A 20929-nucleotide genomic window follows, 5' to 3' on the forward strand; every position below is an offset into this window, starting at 1 on the left:
GTGAACTGACAACATGAGTTATACGACTTACAGTTCTCAAAGACTCTCACACACAATCTCAGCTGGTTATCCTCCGGAAAGCTTGTCTCTTTTTCATTTCTCTCACTTTTTTCTCCGTGTGGCGCGCGTGTATGCGCTATTGTCCGACATGACAACCTCTTGTAAAAACTAAAGTAACGAGCCAATTTTGTAAAATGTAAGGAGTAGAAAGTACCGATATTTGTGTAAAAATGTAAGGAGTAGAAGTAAAAAGTCGCCACAAAAATAAATAGTAAAGTAGAAATATCAGAAAAATTTACTTGAGTACAGTAACGAAGTATTTGTACTTCGTTACTTCCCATCTCTGCCTATATCTGGTTTCACTTTGAACAAACCGCTACAAATATGTAACCTGATAAAACAATAGCTAATGTAGGCTACTTATATGCTGTGAGTACAAAGTTAACAATGGGGTTAACCATTTTTAAATAATTCACAAACACTTTACGTCCTCCAGTTCTCCTCTAGGTGTGGTGCAAATACAGCAGCAGCAAAACTCGTTTGCTAGCTTATTAGCTTGCTTGTTAGGTAGCCAACTAACCTGTGCATTACGAGTGCTCACATGCTAGCTAGTTAGCTCACTAACTTGTGTAGGTTCAACCATTCTGAAGATAATGTGAAAGAACATACAAGATCTCTGTTGACTAACAGACAGCTCAACAAAGCTGATTGAAGACCTTTGAGGTCTTTAGTATTTTACTTTGGGAAGAGTTTGTCACAATCGGATCAGCTGTTTGTCAGTCAGTACAGACAGTAGACGTTGGTGCTTCTGGATGTGCTTGCCATTGATTACCAACAACACTGGGAGAGACACTTTATAATTTAGAAAGATTTACATCTTTTCTTCTTCATCTGTAACTAAATTGGACCTACCAGCACTTGGAATTTCCAAATTTAGCTACTATTTACTCACTCTTTGAACGTGATTAGACCTAAATGTCAATAATTGTTGCATTTATTGTACAGCTGTTTTACTTACACCTAGGTACATCTTTCTGCTTCCACCGTCTAATGCAGACATGCACACTGCAGAAAACATGCTAATGTAAGCTTGTTTCTCTTTAAATTTTGAATTATGTTACTGTGTGTCCGGTTTGACAACTCTGTGTGAGTAAGAGTTTTGCTTGGCGTGTGTGTGTGTGTTTGCGTTGTACATAAGGATGGGCATTCGATTAAATTTTCTTAGTTGATCGTCGGGAGGATTAATAATTGACTGTTGATTAATCATAAATGATTTTTATATAAAAAGTCAATGAAAATACAAAAATACAGCTATTTTTGTCGATTAGATCTTTATTACAAGAACAGCTTGTGGCAGTTAAACTTGACGTTCGGTTAGGCTAAACCAGCGTTTTTAACGGAGACCCTCGTTTCTTCCAAAATAATTATAATAATAAAAAAAAGAATCATGTCATGGTAAACAATAACTTAACCAAAAACATAATACTTAGATCTGGCAGGTTTTGTCACATGTAACTCAAATCTGTCCAAGGCACGGAGTAGAGAGAGAGGGGGAGAGAGATAAGCCTACCTAACAATTAAATATTACTTAACAAAGCCTCATAGAAATAACTAGTACCTCACATACAACTTCTGCACCAGTCTACTGGTTTTTGTTGAGAAAGATAAGCATGTTGACATGATCTGGGTCAGACACAACTGCAACGTGCTGACCGTCAGTCCAGCCGCTCAAAGGGGACTGACGTTGCCGAGATACGGACAGGTACCTCGACGCTAACTTGGCCAGTGTTTGCCCTCCCCTTGTCAGACAACACAGCCTTGTCTCCCTAATATGATGTTCAGGTCTATACAAATTAGAATAGAACAATTTATTTCGAAACTGAAACAAACCAAATGCTGTCTCCTTGTGTGTGATTGCTGCCAAGTCAATTTTTATTAATAACTGGGGTTTCTAAAGGTCAGAATTGTTTTGGTTGAACAGGTGTTGTGTTTCTAAGATTTTTCAATCAATCATTGTCTTTTTTTTTTTAATCCAGCAAAGTCTTCTTCAACAAAGTCTTATTATCCATCCTCTGCACGTGGCTTTAAAAGCTTCCCATGCTATCAGAATAGGTGGGCCTAAGTTTATGTCAAAGGTTATGAATTCTGACATTTTGTTTCTTATCTCTGACGTTAATTGTTTATCTTTCAAGAGAGAGGTATTAGGTCTGTGTTTAGACTTGTTTATATTTATTAAAGGGAAGACAATAATTGAAGAGGTGCATGATATAATAATACTATGAATCTGTGAGTCTAATACAGTCTCTATTAAATTAAACTTGAGATAAAATGGACTATCATTAATTATTCCTGTGCTACGGTGAGCATGCTGTCACTGAATAAAAGGGTCCCTACACCCAAAGATATTTCATGTATTGGACATTGGTTGCAGGGTTTCGCCCAGTCTATTGCGAGCCTGGTAGCCTACAGGGCTTAAGGTTCCCCCCACCAGGCCTGAGCCAATAGGGGGGAAATTCATTTTCTTGTAGACATTTTTTTAAACTAGCGGGGTGGCTATATGTGGTCATATTTTCAGATCTCTAGTTAGCTTTTAACACTGACTTAATGAAAAGCCCTATGGAATGTTAAATTCTCTTTGCGATTCTGTCCATGATTCTGTTGTCACAAACTATTTGGCTCTCCAATAATGCTGCCATCAGTCTGTGATTGGCCCCAGGTGGGCCCTGGTCAAGATTAGACACTTGCCACAGGGCCTAACAACTTTTCTGGGGGAGGCGCCAGGTTTATTTGCGACCCGGAACACGCATCCGAACAAGTCCTCCATTTTCTTGCACCACATTGGCCTAATCTGGGTCTGATTAAAAGACTACACTGACTACCACTACTATTTTTCAACTTCTTCCCATTTCTTTTTTTTCTCATGTAGGAGTTGGAGCCCCAAGCAGGCAGCCAGCTGTTGTTACTGTGGGAGAGAAACTCAGGGAATCAAGTCTAATAAGAGGCAGCAGTGGAGCACCTCTCTGCACCATGTTGCTTTCTTCCTCCACCTAAATCTGACTCAAACTACGTGCATCTATTTTGTACTGATAGAAACATGTATTTTTCTATCAGATCTATTAGATATTACGTAACTATTATTTTGACTGAAACAGTTAAGACTGCAGTACCAGTTGAGGCAAGAAGACAGGACAGTGGAATAAAGACTTCAATTCATTCATTTGAAAGTTCAGCTGTAGCTGTCTCCCGTTTCTGTGTTTTCTCTATTTAATAAGTATGTTCTCAGTTTTTTTCTTGGGTTTAAAATGGTAATGGTAATGTTCACAATAAAATGTCGGTGTCTCTGTGGACGTTCTAAAGAGGATTTGTTTTTTATTCCGACATAAATTACAATGGATCAAATGTTTGCATTGCTAATTTGATTTGATAAATACAGAAGGTATTACAGTTTGTTCAGATTGTTGTAATGATGTTGACTTAGTTTTTATGGTAATGTTTTGAGAGACTGACATATGTACACTTTTTACAACACATCAACAGTGCTTATATGAACATCTGGAAAGAATGTCTAAGATGGTGTCTTAGAATAGTTGATGTTTTAAAGTGTGTTTTGATGTTGGAGTGCCTCAGAATCCACTAGGCATCATCATAATATTTATGTGACCCATTGTTACACATTTGTCTTTTTTTTTCCTGGGATGAAGACAGAAAAAAATTGTAATATATGTTGTTAGCATTTAAAAGGGAACTTTAAACGTGTTCATTTTGCTGCTGCATGAGGAGAGCTAAAAAGTGACCTTTAGACTGTTGATTCAGGCATCCTCATGATTGTGTTAATGGGTTGACAAAATAAATGAATTCATCTTAAAACCATGTCAGTGTGACTTCCTGACTGTCAAGCTGCCTGAATCCACTGGAACATTCGCACTGCTACATTTTGTTTTTTAAGCAGTTTTGAGCCAAAGGCTAACTCTTTTTTTTTAGTTCTTGAACAATTCTATTCTGCAAACAGTATGATAACTTTTAAGAGTAAATAGAAAAAATAATATATGAAATATATTATAGGGACAATAGCGTGTAGAAGGAATTATATGCCCATTTCAACTGGCTGGAATCTTTAGAGAGAGCCTAGTAAAGTATATAGAATGTTCAGTCCCCTTTGTACAAACCTCACCATGCTTTTACGCGCACGTGGCAAAACAAATACGCCTAAAGTGGGGGGGGGGGGGGGGCATTAGTACATCTGGTCGAGAGAGAGAGGGAGAACAGTCAGCCAATTAGAAATGTTAGAAGCTTGTTGTGATTATGTGCTTTAATTGATGGTGACAACTGTTGCCGTGTTGTCTACAGGTAAGAGAGATGGATAAAAGCTGACAATGACACAACATACAGTGGCATCAAACTTTCTAACCACCTAATCTGATCTCAAAGTCTTTGCTCTCTCATTTCAACACTAAACAATTAATCACAGCTCTGAGATCAGTTTGACTGAAGCATGCAAGTCACTGGCTCTTATTTCATGGGCCATCATTACATTACATTCACATTTTACTGTTCGGTCTTGTCCATGTCAACATGCATTCAATAAATCATTACAGTGAGCAGTGAACATTTCTCTACCTCTGCAGTAATATATGAGTCAACAGACTTCTCTGCAGGTCTGTGAGCTTCAAGCTCAGTGTGTCCACTCCATGGGAACCATTGCATGTGGGTGGGACAAGACCCCACTTTTTGGGAGCATCATGTTTTATGATTTGTCTCTCACCCTGCACTCATCAGCTGATCTCCTGAGTACACACAGGCAATCCTGATTGGTTGCCTGGAGGACAGCAGCCATTTTGAGCCCCGTCAGACAGGAGCTCAGCCCCTCTTCTTCACTCTGCCACTCTCAACACGTGCCTGTGTAGATCTGTGTCTCATGTTTAAGTTGGAGTGTGTAGTGGAAACAGCCTTTAGTGAAAAGGATTGATTTGGACCTTTAGCTATTGGGTTTCAGCTGTAAATACATTGTCTTTGCTTTGTGCTACTAGTTGCAGTTTGGTAGGAGTGAGACGTCCTTTTTGTTTGTTCCTTTTTTTTCTCCTGTTTTGTAATTAGAAGCTTAGGTTAGAGCTTTGTCACATTTTTGTTTTGGTTTAGGAAAGTTTTAGGTTGCCTCTAGAGTTGGCATCTGTACAAAACAGAAACTGCTATTTTGTAATTCTTAGTTCTGGCCTTGCTTGGAAGTGGGAAGAGTGTGTGTGTGTGTGTGTGTGTGTGTGTGTGTGGGGGGGGGGGGTCCTCTTCTTGTGGTTTGAACAGGACTGAAGTCCCTGCTGGTCTTTATACTGGATGTGCACCACTGACTGACAGCTGACTGACATTTATTTAATGTAATTATTAATTTATTAGACAGGGACAGTGTGCATTAGTTAACATTGCTGTAAATACAGCAGAATTAGCCAAAAGGCTATTGGTCATTCATTGTCCCTGGACAGATCTTAAAATGTTCTACCTAAAAAACAACACTAAGAAGATTACAGTCAACAATACGAATATAAAAAGCAGTAAAACAGCTAAAACTCTTCAAATCCAGTTGATAAACACAGTGTACAAGTTTGCTAATACAGACATTAGGGTACAAAAAAATAATTATACTACACATTGACACAACAGAGACACAAGTGGCAGCACGTGGGGTCGAGGGAAAATACATATTCTTATTAATGTTGACATGTCTGATGTGTTATGAACCTGTTTTTTTAGATGTTTTTTGAATAGAGTGTATGTGGTGAGTTCCCTTCTGTTGTGATCTGCTCTCATCAGATGATTGTGGGGTGGGACCAAGAAGGATCAGAAAGGTGGATGTGTTGAGACTAGAACCCACCATCATCCCTGTGTGTTCCTCAGGGATCTGAAAGAGTATCATCAGTGTTTGTGGACTGCTGTGCTGCTGCTCTGTCCTTCTACAAGGTCTGTGCGGACACAATCTCACACCACTCAGACTCCTCCGCTCCTACCGCTCCACCCTCTGTGGCCAAAGGTCCTCTCCAGAGTAGTTCTTCCGTTAATGACACCTGTGGATCGACACATTTAAAGGGATATTTCTGCTCTGCTTTCTGTTACAGCACCACCCTGTGGAACTAGCCTACCGTACATTATTGGTGTTAATTCCCACATGTTTTAACATATGAAAGTATATCTAAAGTTACCTTATTACACCAGCTGTTTTTCATGTTATAACAGATAAATAATTGCTTATAACCAGAGATGGGTAATGATGAGTTGTATTTACTCCATTACATTTACTTGAGTAAGATTTATAAAAAAATCTACTTCTAGGAGTAGTTTTAAATCACTATACTTTTACTTTAACTTGCGTAGATTTGTGAAGAAGAAACTGTACTCTTACTCCGCTACATTAGGCTTCAATGAGCTTGTTACTTTTCTTTTAACCTTTTTGGTATTCAAAATGTCATTGTTTTTATCTGAATTGAATCGAGGCTTCACTGCAGCCAGTGCCTGTGAAAGTTGGACAGTTAGTCTCCAACTTACCCACTCACTCTGACATCTCTCCATTTGTGTGGGTGAATAGGTCCAGAGCATTTGTATGTGTATTTCAGGCCTGTGTGTAGTGATTACTAACAAAACAGAGTGTAAATTGTAATTTCCCCACTGGGGATCAATAAACAGTATAAATTATAATTTAAAGACAAAAATGGTTAACACATAGTAAAAAGAAAAAGGAGTGTGAGTGCCTGAAGGTTGCGGGCATTTTATCTACAGCGTGGCAGTAGATGTGGCCATCCCAGTTTGTGTGAATTACTTTTTCCATAATACAAAATAATGTACACAAGATCTGTACATACAGGATGAAGAACATTTTTTTTAGTTAGGCTACTTAAACTTAGCCTACTTAATATTTACATTAAACCTTTCCCTCCACTACATTTATCTGCTGAAGTTATTAGATAAATAATCCCATTTCACACATTAAACATATGATCACTTAATAAAATATGATATAATGTTACAGATCAAACAACCTGGCTACAACATTAAACTGCTACACCTAATGCATTAGAATCCCATTAGATAATGTAACACATTAAGAGGTCATTCAGTAGGTAGGCTTCTATTACTTTTATATACTAAAATTATATTGTATGGATAATACTTTAGTAGCCTTCTTCTATTTGGTAAGACTTTGAAAGCCAAGCTCTCTGAAGTTGACAGTTGACTTCTTCTGCGACTGCTAAAGACACTTTGCATTCCCCTTCTACATTCTCCACAAAACTGATGTGGTCTATATGAAATGCATTTTTATATATTAGTAAATGTAGTTTATTTATACTGAAATGTTATATATATATATATATATATATATATATATATATATATATATATATATATATATATATATTATTTTAGTACTTATTAATACTGATAGTCATACTCGCTGACTGTATGAATCGGTATGAATGGATGACTGTTGCCATGGACACACTGTTCTGTAATTCAAGCGCTGCCCACTGCTGTTTACCGCGCCAGAAATTACTTTCGCAGTCTGATTGGCTCCTTCTCTGTCACCAGACATCGTACAACTCACAGCATTGGACCGCTGATACAGCACTGGCGCGTGGTTGTGATTCCCGGTCTCCGATTGGCCAGTTATCTGCGGGACTTGGTAGCGCCGCATGTTGTCTGTGAGCTGTGATTGGACAGGAGGCAAAGTGCTATAGTGCAGGGTGTACACTGCTCTATCGTCGTTATACATAAATACACTTCTGCCAGCTGGTGGGCTGGATACAAATAATAACGGAGTAGTAACTCACCCTCTCTGGAGTTAACTTCACACACAGGTGAGAAGCCTTATATACGGTCTACAACTATACCTTTTTACAAAATTAAACAAAGAAGGCACACAAGATAATCACCTGACTTTTGTGTTTCTCTCAAATTTAGCTAAATGTGTTTGATTCTTCTGTTTATTCTCAATATGGGCTATTTTAACGTAAGTATGTCGTATTTCTGTGTGGAATGGAATGTTCATAAATCTGAAATGTTTAAGTCAGGGTTTTGCTAACCTTACTCAGCTAAGGTTAGCCCATTTCTAACAAAGTTGGTCTGTATAAAAAAAAATATTACGAAAGTCCGCTAAACCAAGCTGCTGAATTCTCTAGCCCCATGAGTTGGAAAAGGACCGGGTCCGTCAGCTATTTGGTCCGTGTTGCAATCTAGCTGGCGAAAATCATGCAGTTTCTCTGTATTATGACCAAGAATAGGGATTTTATCCAACTAAATATTTATAAAACCACTGTTAAATAATGTTTTAGGCATAAAACATAATTGACCCTTGAGTGTAACAGAGTCTAACAGGTTACATAATGACCGATAATGACATACAGATGTCATTATCGGTCACACGACTGAAGTACCAGGAAATCCCGTTGTGCCCTTTCAACCAGTTTTGCTTTCCTCTATAAACACAAGCTTTATGTAGCTGTTTAGCTTAGGTAGGTGTGATACGCAATATTAAGCCAGCTGTGAAACTCAATACATAACAAATGGCACATTAAACTAGTTAACGCCGGTTAAGAAAAAGGTCCTGCTTATGCCTTTTTAATTAACGCTAGCTAGCGTTTCCAACTTTCTAGGTTCGCTGTCTTTTTTTAGCTAGCTTGTGGCTTGTTCAACGGGACCGGAGTTTTTTAACAGTTAGTTTGGTTAACGTTACTATTTAAACGTCAAGTAAAGCCGCGAGGTACTAGTATCTCAGTCGCCGCAATACGTGTCCTAATACTAGCCAGTACAACGACCTTAGCTAACATGCTAGATGGTTATGCCGTTTACCTTACCAGATAGCTATCCTTAAATAACGTAAAACGTGAGACCTTGGCTAGAAATCCTCTAATCAACCGATCTGTTAAAGTATTGTAACTTGTTAGAATATTTTTTTGCATTGTCACTGACAAATAAACTATTACATAAATAAACAAACGACACAAGCCTAGTGCATTATGGCTGCTCTCCTATTTACCTATGTATATATGTATCTAGTCATTTTTATCATTAATTCCAACATTAGCAGTCAGGAAGCGTTACAGGCATCTGGTTAAATACTGTGTACTACAACACCAACAACACACAATATATATTTCAAATGAATATAACGCTGAACCTCTTCTCAACTCATTCAGGATGCCGGGATCAGGACCAATCAGTTGCTTGGGACCATGGCCCAAAGATGTGGGTATCATTGCCTTGGAACTGTACTTCCCATCCCAGTATGTGGACCAGACCGAGCTGGAGCAAATAGACGGTGTGACAGCTGGGAAATACACTGTGGGCCTGGGCCAAGCTCGCATGGGCTTCTGCTCCGACCGTGAGGACATTAACTCTCTGTGCCTGACGGTTGTCCAGAGGCTCATGGAGCGGAATGGCCTGTCTTACGACAGTGTGGGTCGACTGGAGGTCGGCACTGAGACCATCATCGACAAGTCCAAATCTGTCAAGACAGTCATCATGCAGCTGTTTGAGGACTCTGGCAATACAGATGTGGAGGGCATTGACACCACAAACGCCTGCTATGGGGGTACAGCTGCACTCTTCAATGCTGTCAACTGGGTGGAGTCCAGCTCATGGGATGGTGAGTGACCAAACTTGTGTAAATGTTGATGTCTTCTTAGTATTATAATGTTAATTTTTCCATGAATTGATTTAATTTTTTTAGTCTAATATGTTTCAGCTTGTCATTTTGGCTGAGTAGGGAGAAGTTTTTATTCACTTGCATCGTTGCTTAGCATTTTATAGTGATTGCTTCTAATGTAACTGAGACAAAGATTTGTTACACTCCTATACATGTCCCATCTCTGAATTGTAATCATCAGCACAGTGGCATTTGACTGTTGCAGCAATCTGTTGTATATTAAAAAAAAAAAAAAAACTCAGGCTTGCTGTTTACCTTCTTCTTATGTTTCCTGTCTGCAGGGCGATATGCTTTGGTTGTGGCAGGGGACATTGCTGTCTACGCCACAGGAAGTGCCCGGCCTACAGGGGGTGCCGGTGCAGTGGCCATGCTGGTTGGGCCTAATGCTCCTTTGGCCTTTGAACGAGGTCAGTTAAGTGATAACAGTCAGCACCCTGTACTGTTGACATATTGATAAGACCCCACTGTTATTTAGCTAGTCCCATCATCCAGATCTTTACTGTTGACTTACCTTTTGTACCAAGTCACTGACATTTTGATTGAATTGTCTTGGCTGTTGAGCACTGACATGAATGGGCCTCATTCATCAACCATTCTTAAAGGATAACTACTGTTTTTTTTCAACCTAGGCCCAATTTTCCTATGTTTTTGTGTTAAAGTGACTAATAGGAACAATAATCTTTGACTTGGTCCAGTATTGAATGTGAACGCTGGAACCGGCAGCTTCGACGTAACCATATGGGGCAAATGTGCATAGTCAATTTGGTCCACAAAAAATGATTTATTTTGCCACTGAAAGGCTTGCATTATTATTCTTAAGTGTCTGACAACATTATGTTAGGATCCCTACAGAGATAGGCCTTTTTAAAACCTCCTGTTAAGACCTTTTTGTTAAACCAGAAACAGCTCTGAGGTTGCTAGTGCAAAAAACCTTCATTTAAAAGAACAATGTTAAAGCATATAAAGAGCCAACCTATTTTCATATGCAACGGGTAAACTATGTGTTTATTTTAACCAAAACTGGAGTTGTGATGGTTGGAGAAGTTGAAAGACGAACCAAAACATATTTTCATAGTTTTATTTTGTTTCTGTCCACTTTGAAAGAAATTGTTTTTATTTTTTTGTTTAAAAAAAAGGATCTTACTCTTTAACAGAAAGGCCGACCTCCTTAGAAACCCTTTTCAGAATGTTGTCTGACACGTAGAATATTAATCTGAGCATGTCCGTGGCAAAACGATTACTTTTGTGAACTTAAATACAAGCTCCACAGTTGCCCTATTAACTTACATTGTAGCTTGTTTCACTGTACTTGCTTAATAATGAACCAATGTCAAAGATTGTTGTCACATAGACACAAAATAATAGGAAAATAAAGTTCTAGGTAAGAACCAGGTGTACGCAAACTGCACATTCGAATGCTGTCATGCTTGTGCAAAAATAATTGGTTGATTGTGTTTTTTTTCCAATTCTACAGTAATAATATAGAATTGAAAATAAGCATTCACAAAATGGAACTGACACCTCCTACATCCTCTGTTGGGACCAGTCCAGACAATAAATGGGTGGGATGGCACTTCTCAAAGGCGCACATCATTCTAAAACAAGACAGAGATTATCTAGTCTCTCAATCAAAGAAAAAGTTTATGGAAACACTTAGGAAGATAGTGATGAATGAGGCCCCATGATGTTGTTAGTCACTTGGAAACTAACTGTTTCTAAGAGCCATGCTCTCTGTTTTTTACAACGTGCACTGGTTAGATTGGTTACTGCATTTGTCTAAGTGCAAATCTTAAGACTAGAAACTAGGTTAGTCAATCTTGAAAAGTTAATTAACTACAATACCTTTAGGTCAGCACAAAATTGAATCTGTGAAAAAATGTTTTGAAATGCATCTAACTTATTTTAGAGAGTGTGGTCATACATACAAACATATACATGACTATAGAAAACTTTAGGGGTTGTACATATAGAAGGAGCTGAACTGATGAGCCAACTGCTGTGGCTGTGGTGCAGGTCTGCGAGGAACCCACATGCAGCATGCATATGACTTCTACAAGCCAGACCTGATGTCAGAGTATCCTGTGGTGGACGGAAAGCTGTCAATAGAGTGCTACCTGAGTGCCTTGGACCGCTGCTACTCTGTGTACCGCAACAAGATCCATGCACAGTGGCAAAGAGGTGTGTTAAAACTGTCCTTCAACATTTGTACCATGTAGGCGTGTTTGTATATATTTATTACAGTTTGAAAATGTACACAGGAGCAGAGGTTTTGGACTCACACCCAACAGTAAAGATATGCATTACACTTTTTTTATGAAGTGTTACATTCAATCTTATTACTGCTCCATGTTAAGGGTCATTGGTTTTTTCTTTTCAACCTGGAAATTCCAGTATAGACCTCAATAATCCCGCCCACAGCCGTTACTTGAAGTAAAAATACAATACAATTTCTCCATTGACAATAGGAGTGCAAGCCATAAAATAGTAACTGTGTCTTTGTTGGTAGTGCTATGTCCCAATGTAGGGTAACCAAACTCAACATTATGTTGTGTCCCGGTTACCCCCTCCCCACACACACACACACAAACACACACACACACACAGACACACACACACATACACACAAGCACACACAAGCACACACACAAACACTCCTCTTTTTAATAAACTTTAGCATGTCTGTGTAAACTTATGCAAGCCATTGTATAAGTTTACACAGACATGCTTTCTTCTTCATTACTCAGACTCAACAGCTGTAACTAAATCAATCTTCTATTCTGACCTCATCTGCTCCAACGAAGAAAACTCCAGGTCTCTCTTTTCAATAATCCATAAAACCTTTAATCCCCCTGATTCTCTGCCTTCTCACATGTACTCAGTTGAAACTTGTAATTCACTGGTTGTCTTTTTTAATGAAAAAATCAACTCCATTCACCAGCAGTTACATTTGACCCCCTTGCCTTCCCCTCCACCTTTGCCCCTCCCCAATAGCCAGTCATTTTGTTGCTTTCTACTGCCCACCCCCTCCCCACACACACACACACACACAAACACACAAGCACACACAAGCACACACACAAACACTCCTCTTTTCAATAAACTTTAGCCTGTCTGTGTAAACTTATGCAAGACATTGTATAAGTTTACACAGACATGCTTTCTTCTTCATTACTCAAACTCAATAGCCGTAACTAAATCAATCTTCTATTCTGACCTCATCTGCTCCAACAAAGAAAACTCCAGGTCTCTCTTTTCAATAATCCATAAGACCTTTAATCCCCCTGATTCTCTGCCTTCTCACATGTACTCAGTTGAAACTTGTAATTCACTGGTTGTCTTTTTTAATGAAAAAATCAACTCCATTCACCAGCAGTTGAATTTGACCCCCTTGCCTTCCCTCCACCTTTGCCCCTCCCCAATAGCCAGTCATTTTGTCCTCAACCTGTTCTCTTGACCCCCTCCCCACAGCTCTGGTCAAAACCTGTCTCACTTCCCTCCTCTCCTTCATAACTACCATTATTCATTCTTCTCTCTCCTCTGGTATTGTCCCCTCACTCTTCAAAACAGCATCCGTCTCACCGATTCTGAAAAAACCTAGCTCAGACCCAACCAACTATAATAATCTTCGTCCTATCTCAAATCTTCCCTTTATTTCTAAAATTCTTGAAAAAATAGTGTCTGTTCAACTTCATGCTTTTCTTACCCTTAACTGTCTTTATGAACCTTTCCAGTCTGGTTTTCGCCCCTCCCATAGTACTGAAACTGCCCTTATAAAAATCACCAATGATCTCCTCACAGCTGCTGATTCCGGACTCATCTCCATCCTCATCCTCCTCGATCTCAGTGCGGCCTTTGATACCATTTCTCACTCCATTCTCCTCAATAGACTTTCTTCCCTCGGCATCTCTCACACCCCTCTTGACTGGTTCCGCTCATATCTCTCCGACCGCACTCAGTTTATTCAACTCGAATCTTTCACATCCCACCCTTCCCGTTACTACTGGCGTCCCTCAAGGTTCAGTTCTTGGCCCCCTCCTTTTCATCACCTACCTACTTCCCCTTGGCAATATCTTCCGCAAATTCAACATTCCTTTTCACTGTTACGCAGACGACACCCAGCTCTACTTATCCGGCAAACCCACCTCCTCGCTCCCCCCCTTGTCCCTTACTAACTGCTTACTTGAAATAAAAGACTGGTTCACCTCAAACTTCCTTAAACTAAACAGTGATAAAACCGAACTCCTCCTCGTAGCCACCAAGTCCACCCTATCCAAAATCAATAGTTTCACTACACCAATCGACAACTCCTTGGTCTCCCCTTCCCCTCAGGTCAAGAGTCTGGGCGTCATCCTCGATTCCTCCCTCTCCTTTCAGTCACACATAAATAATATCTGCCGGTCTGCCTACTTCCACCTACGCAACATTAACCACCTTCGTCCATCCCTTACCCCTCACACTGCCTCCATCCTTATCCACAGCCTCGTCAACTCCCGCCTTGACTACTGTAACTCTCTCCTTTTTGGCCTTCCTCAAAAATCCCTCCATAAACTTTAACTTCTTCAGAACTCAGCAGCTCGTGTCATCACCAGAACCCCGTCTTTTCATCATATAACCCCGGTTCTTCAGCAGCTCCATTGGCTCCCGGTTCAATTCAGAATACAATTTAAAATCCTTCTCCATACGTTCAAAGCCATCCATAACCTTGCCCCTCCATATCTATCAGAACTCCTACACATTGCCGTCCCCTCCCGTTCCCTCAGATCTTCCTCCTCCATCCACCTCACTGTCCCCCATGCTCGACTTGTCACCATGGGGAACATAGCCTTCAGCCGCTCTGCTCCCCAGCTCTGGAACTCACTCCCACCTGACCTCCGCAACATTAACTCTCTCCCCCTGTTCAAAACTAGACTAAAAACCCATCTGTTCCAGCTCGCTTATCTGTAAATACACTGTTCCTGTTTTGTTTTTGTTTGTTTGTTTTGTTTTTTGTTTTATTTGTTTTGTTATTACTACTTACACTTTTATGTTCCCTGTATCTGTCTTTTATTATCTGTAAAGCGTTCTTGAGTGTTAGAAAGGCGCTGTTAAATAAAATTTATTATTATTATTATTATTATTAACCTATTACCCACAATCCTGAACAATCACACAGTGATGCCTCGGATTGGTGGAAGTGATGAAATCGTTTGGTTAAACCCTAGACCCCACAAAAGTCCTTTAGATCCTTTGTTATAAAATTCAATACACAATACAAAAACTATTATTTACACAATTAATTTGGAAAGAACTACTATAAACTCTATATTCACTATATAAAAATCACTGTGTCGGATTGGAAATTGTTCAAGATGCTTTTTTGCGATTGGTGCGTGGTGGTTTATGGGATGAGTCACGTTGTAGCTGGTTAGCCTAAAGCATGATCTAAAACTCTTTATACATAGAGTTTTCCAGACGTCAATGGGAGAAATTAATGTAAAATTTACTTCCGAAACCTAAGGTCTCTGGGAGGAGGGGCGGGACTGTTGAGGTCTATTGAGCGAGAGCCGGGCTGGAATGTAACACTATAGGGCAAATGCGGATCTTTAATCTCCGTCAAGTGTGTCCAAGTGTCTGACAACATAATACTAAACCCCAACCTAGACCTCCTCTATCTGTAAAGTGTCTCGAGATAACTCTTGTTATGAATTATTTTTATTTTTTTTAAGATTATTTTTTGGGGGCATTTTAGGCCTTTAATGGACAGGATTGCTGAAGTTGTGAAAGGGGAAAGAGGGGGAGTGACATGCAGCAAAGAGCCGCAGGCCGGATTCGAACCCGGGCCGGCTGCGTCGAGGAGTAAACCTCTATACATGGGCACCCGCTCTACCAACTGAGCTATCTGGGTGCCCCTTTTGTTATGAATTGATACTATAAATAAAATTGAATTGAATAATGGAAATGATACCTACAGAGACAGACCTTTTTGTTTAACACGAAACAACACCGCAACTGTCAGCGCATCACTTTTTAGCGTGTTTAGAGCCAACATATCTCCACATGTAAATGGGTGAATTAAGGGTTAATTTCAACCAAACCAGTGTGGTGAATGTTGGAACAGTGGAAAGATGAACCAAGACGGCTTTTGATAGTTTTATTTTCGGTCGACTTTGAGTAAAGTTTTATGATGATCAAATTACAGTTTATTTCCATGGATTCTGTTGAGTTTAGCTGTAGCGATTGCTGGAACGTTTCATGGTAAACTTAAAGGATCTTACTCCTTTTAGTGGGCGTCGATTGAAGGTGCACAATTACCCATTGATATTACATTGTAGCCTTTTCCAAGGTTCCAGCGGAAACGAAGCCATATGAAATATTAGAATTGGCAGTAACAGTTTGATGCTTCTTCTTTAACTGTTTTATTTGTTAGTCAATGTACCTCTGTGTAGAAAAGGTGCTGTTGCTGTCATGCATGTGGATGGGAGTGTAGTGGAGAGACTGGTCGGATAATAGCATGATTAGTTAAGAGGTTTTAGGACGTTCCCTGCTTGCTGCGGTAAGAAGTTTACCTAAGTTCAGTGACCATGAAGTAGTTTAATGAGATGAGCCTTTAACCTGATGTGCTAACATGTACAATATCTAAGAACAGAAGGCTGTTAAAGACACATTGTGAGCTAATCATATGCAGCACAACATTTTGGGCCCTCCTCTCTGGTCTTGATATAATGGGCTGTGTTACATGACAGCAAAGACACACTGCACATCAGCTTTTTGATGTTTTTTGTGTGTCCCTGATCTTGAAAGTAGCTTTGTCATGTTGGTATTTCGTACCTATCCGGAGATAGCAGATAAAGCAGAACAAGGCAAAGTGTGGGTATTTGGGGTATTTGCAACTCTGGCAATGAAATGGAACCCAGTGCGTTAGGAATTCATGAGACCAAGCAAAGCAAGTAACAACCTTTTTTAAAACAGGAAACTGTGTTGTCTAGACTTATGTGGTTTTAATCATTCTCCTTCTCCACAGAGGGTTCCGAAGAGCGTTTCAGCCTAGACGACTTTGGCTTTCTAGTCTTCCATTCTCCATACTGCAAGCTGGTACAGAAGTCGTTGGCTAGGTTGATGCTGAATGACTTTCTGAGCCACCCCAGCCCCAACACTGAGACGGGACCCTTCACAGGCCTCGATGCTTTCAGGTACACTCACAATAGAATCAAATAAAATGCCATTGTCCCAGCCCCATGCAGCTTGAGCTCACTTCATGAAATCATGAAGTGTCTACAAAAATAACTCAGGTATACATTTCATGAATAGTGGGGTAGCTAGGCTGAAATGTTCATAAAAAAAACTAATTTTGCAATAAAACATTTGACAGTGATGTGTGTTTATATGTTACATCTACGAAATAGATATAGATATCGGGACAAATTTGGCCCCTGATGTCCTTGACAGCTATTTTTCAAAAGCCCCATTAGCCAACCATACAATATTGGGAACCTTTTTCCATTGATGATTCACAGAAAATCTGGTGACAATCGGAGCTATGGTGTAGGAGGAGATCTCAAAATGATCTCACTTGAAAATGGCGGAAACATTTTCTAGGCGGACCTTAATGATCAGTGAGGCTTTTTTATAGAGCACATTAAGCTGCACCTATGTAAGAAATTCCAAGTCAATTGGACTTACGGTGTGAGGGGGCGTGGCCTTTCAAAGTTTGCATTTTGAAGCCTTAATTACAGCGCCACCATGTGGCTGATTGGGTTCATTTTTCTTACAAGCACATGCACACCATGTCCAGTTATTCCCCCAAATGTTATTTTTCTAGCTCATTCCAGCACACAAGAATTTCAGCCGGCGCAGCAGACAACAAATAATAAAAATAACTAAAACAGACAAACATAGAAGGGTTCTACTGCTTTGCGGTTTGAACCCTAATATCCTGTCTCCTTTGTATAACCCCTAGCTGGGTCTGTGCTGGACACTGCTCTCTGGGCATCGGGTCATCTGGTTCCGTCAGTTCATTTATGGCACTCCTTTTTTTTTTCCTGGGCAATGTGCAGAACCCCACAGGCTAAAACAATGTTGCGGTAATTTTTTGGCATGTATCAAGGGGCCCCACCCCGCTGATACATCTGCCCTTAATCAATCCGATAGAGCGCTGCACCGGTGCATAAGTCTTCTAAAAGAGCCATATCAGCCCTTGCTGATAAGTGACCAACTTGATGATTTCTCATTCTTCTGTTAAACTAATTATATGCTGCACCAAGATTCCACACTGACTCGAAAACTTGCGTACAATAGTTCCGGCTTACGTGAGATTTTACTTCAGCTTCATTGACATTCAAATTGATAAATGCCTTGCTTTGCGTAGGAATCGGCGTATGTCTGTCTTTACCCCTGTTTTAGGTTGCATGCGCGTTTCATGAATGAGGGCCACAAAACTAGAGATTGGATACCTTGTACCTAGATTTTCCTCAGTCAGTTCCTCACGTGACTGCTGGCAGCTACACGGCACACAGGGAGCTAGATGTGGAATATATGTGGAATTTCACTTTCATACAGTGAGCCATCAGATCAAACAGATCAGTTGGCACAGAACATAATAGTCACATGGGTTCAGAGTTTGATTTACTTAATTTTGAGCTAGTTTAAATATAGTATACATGGTTGTAAATGACCAGTGGTGCCATTTTATCTCCACTTACTGCTGAGTTCCACATCACTAAGTTTTCTGCCATTAATTCTTAATCAATTAATCAAATTTAACATGTAAAATCACTTTTAGACATGGTCTCAGTGCACTTTACAATTAAAGGAACACGGAAATAACAGACCACAACAAAACAATTGAACAGCATTTAAGCAGTAATGATAAACAATACAAACTCTGCAACATAAGAGAGTTTAAAGGTTTCTTGCCATTTTGACTTTTGCCTTGACGCTTCACTTCATAATGCATGTACATTATAATGTACAGTATTGCAGTTTGTTTTGCATGTGGAACTTACAAAGCTACCTTAATCCTGACACTATTTGCTCTTCCAAATCCAAAATTATAAAGTTCTGCCTCAGCTTACCATAGTTTTTCACTGTATTTACTCAACAAAAACAACTTCTTAAAAACCAAGGTGGCAAAAGTAAAACTCAGGAAAACACACACTTTGGTGATTCTGTTGCTAATAGTGTATTTGTGTTTGCATTGCAGAGATATAAAGCCAGAAGAGACCTACTTTGACCGGGATGTGGAAAAGGCTTTCATGAAGGCCAGTGCAGATATGTTTGAGACAAAGACCAAGGCCTCCTTGCTGATCTCCAATCAGAATGGAAACATGTACACCCCCTCTGTCTACGGCTGCCTTGCATCACTCATTGCACAGTACGTCTCAGCTTCTAACCTTTGTCTGACTTTCGCTCATTTTTTTGTTTACTGTATTAAATCACTTGCTGCAACCATGTGCTTCTGGGGCAAAAAGCCAAACTCTGTCTCTCCAGGAATTTGTATATGCAAACCTAGCTAAACAACAAAATGTCTCATATTAAAATAACTCAAAATATTAGCAAGGAAAACAAAAGCAACTTCAAATTTGAGACTTAAAAATTTGAGAGCAAAAATGAAGAAAAAAAAAAAGTAATATTAATTAAGCTTTTGACACTGTGTGGTTCTGGATGTATTTCAGAAGCAACGAGATCTGGTGGAAGAATCCCTATATATACACTACCGTTCAAAAGTTTGGGGTCACATTGAAATGTCCTTATTTTTGAAGGAAAAGCACTGTACTTTTCAATGAAGATAACTTTAAACTAGTCTTAACTTTAAAGAAATACACTCTATACATTGCTAATGTGGTAAATGACTATTCTAGCTCCAAATGTCTGGTTTTTGGTGCAATATCTACACAGGTGTATAGAGGCCCATTTCCAGCAACTATCACTCCAGTGTTCTAATGGTACAATGTGTTTGCTCATTGGCTCAGAAGGCTAATTGATGATTAGAAAACCCTTGTGCAATCATGTTCACACATCTGAAAACAGTTTAGGTCGTGACAGAAGCTACAAAACTGACATTCCTTTGAGCAGATTGAGTTTCTGGAGCATCACATTTGTGGGATCAATTAAACGCTCAAAATGGCCAGAAAAAGAGGCGTGTACTACTCCCGTCAGAGGACAGCACAAACAGGCTCTAACCAGAGTAGAAAAAGAAGTGGGAGGCCGCGTTGCACAACTGAGCAAGAAGATAAGTACATTAGAGTCTCTAGTTTGAGAAACAGACGCCTCACAGGTCCCCAACTGGCATCTTCATTAAATAGTACCCGCAAAACACCAGTGTCAATATCTACAGTGAAGAGGCGGCTGCAGGATTCTGGGCTTCAGGGCAGAGTGGCAAAGAAAAAGCCATATCTGAGACTGGCCAATAAAACAAAAAGATTAAGATGGGCAAAAGAACACAGACATTGGACAGAGGAAGACTGGAAAAAAGTGTTGTGGACGGATGAATCCAAGTTTGAGGTGTTTGGATCACAAAGAAGAACGTTTGTGAGACGCAGAACAAATGAAAAGATGCTGGAAGAATGCCTGACGCCATCTGTTAAGCATGGTGGAGGTAATATGATGGTCTGGGGTTGCTTTGGTGCTGGTAAGGTGGGAGATGTGTACCGGGTAAAAGGGATTCTGAATAAGGAAGGCTATCACTCCATTTTGCAACGCCATGCCATACCAAGTGAACGGCGTTTGATTGGAGCCAATTTCATCCTACAACAGGACAATGACCCTAAACACACCTCCAAACTGTGCAAGAACTATTTAGAGCAGAAGCAGGCAGCTGGTATTCTATCGGTAATGGAGTGGCCAGCGCAGTCACCAGATCTGAACCCCATTGAGCTGTTGTGGGAGCAGCTTGACCGTATGGTACACAAGAAGTGCCCATCCAACCAATCCAACTTGTGGGAGCTGCTTCTGGAAGCGTGGGGTGCAATTTTTCGAGATTACCTAAACAAATTAACAGCTAGAATGCCAAAGGTCTGCAATGGCTGCAAATGGAGGATTCTTTGACGAAAGCAAAGTTTGATGTAAAAAAAATCTTATTTCAAATACAAATCATTATTTCTAACCTTGTCAGTGTCTTGACTCTATTTTCTATTCATTTCACAAAGTATGGTGGTGAATAAGTGTGACTTTTCAGGAAAACACAAAATTGTTTGGGTGACCCTAAACGCGTGTGTGTGTGTGTGTGTGTGTGTGTGTGTGTGTGTGTGTGTGTGTGTGTGTGTGTGT

The 20929-nt window shown here is 39.9% G+C and overlaps 2 protein-coding genes across 6 annotated transcripts in view; both read left to right on the forward strand.

Moving 5' to 3' along the window:
- Positions 1-3867, forward strand: part of LOC117958841 (3'-5' RNA helicase YTHDC2) — a 70587-nt gene extending 66720 nt beyond the window's left edge. For all 4 annotated transcript variants that reach the window (XM_034895503.1, XM_034895502.1, XM_034895504.1 and 1 more), the window contains one exon: positions 2927-3867. In XM_034895503.1, the coding sequence (XP_034751394.1) occupies positions 2927-2995 (69 nt within the window). In that variant the 3' untranslated portion in view covers positions 2996-3867. The remainder of the gene's footprint in view (positions 1-2926) is intronic.
- A 3787-nt stretch (positions 3868-7654) lies between these two features.
- The window catches only part of hmgcs1 (3-hydroxy-3-methylglutaryl-CoA synthase 1 (soluble)), a 17843-nt gene continuing 4568 nt past the window's right edge, over positions 7655-20929 (forward strand). The window contains exons 1-6 of one of the 2 annotated variants that reach the window (XM_034896342.1): positions 7655-7838; positions 9177-9625; positions 9967-10092; positions 11699-11863; positions 16686-16854; positions 18864-19034. In XM_034896342.1, the coding sequence (XP_034752233.1) occupies positions 9178-9625; positions 9967-10092; positions 11699-11863; positions 16686-16854; positions 18864-19034 (1079 nt within the window). In that variant the 5' untranslated portion in view covers positions 7655-7838; position 9177. Of the gene's footprint in view, positions 7839-8419; positions 8486-9174; positions 9626-9966; positions 10093-11698; positions 11864-16685; positions 16855-18863; positions 19035-20929 lie in introns of those variants that run through there. The other variant, XM_034896343.1, reaches the window with a different exon arrangement.

The sequence above is a fragment of the Etheostoma cragini genome, chromosome 16 (assembly GCF_013103735.1).
Source record: "Etheostoma cragini isolate CJK2018 chromosome 16, CSU_Ecrag_1.0, whole genome shotgun sequence".
Classification (NCBI taxonomy): domain Eukaryota; kingdom Metazoa; phylum Chordata; class Actinopteri; order Perciformes; family Percidae; genus Etheostoma; species Etheostoma cragini.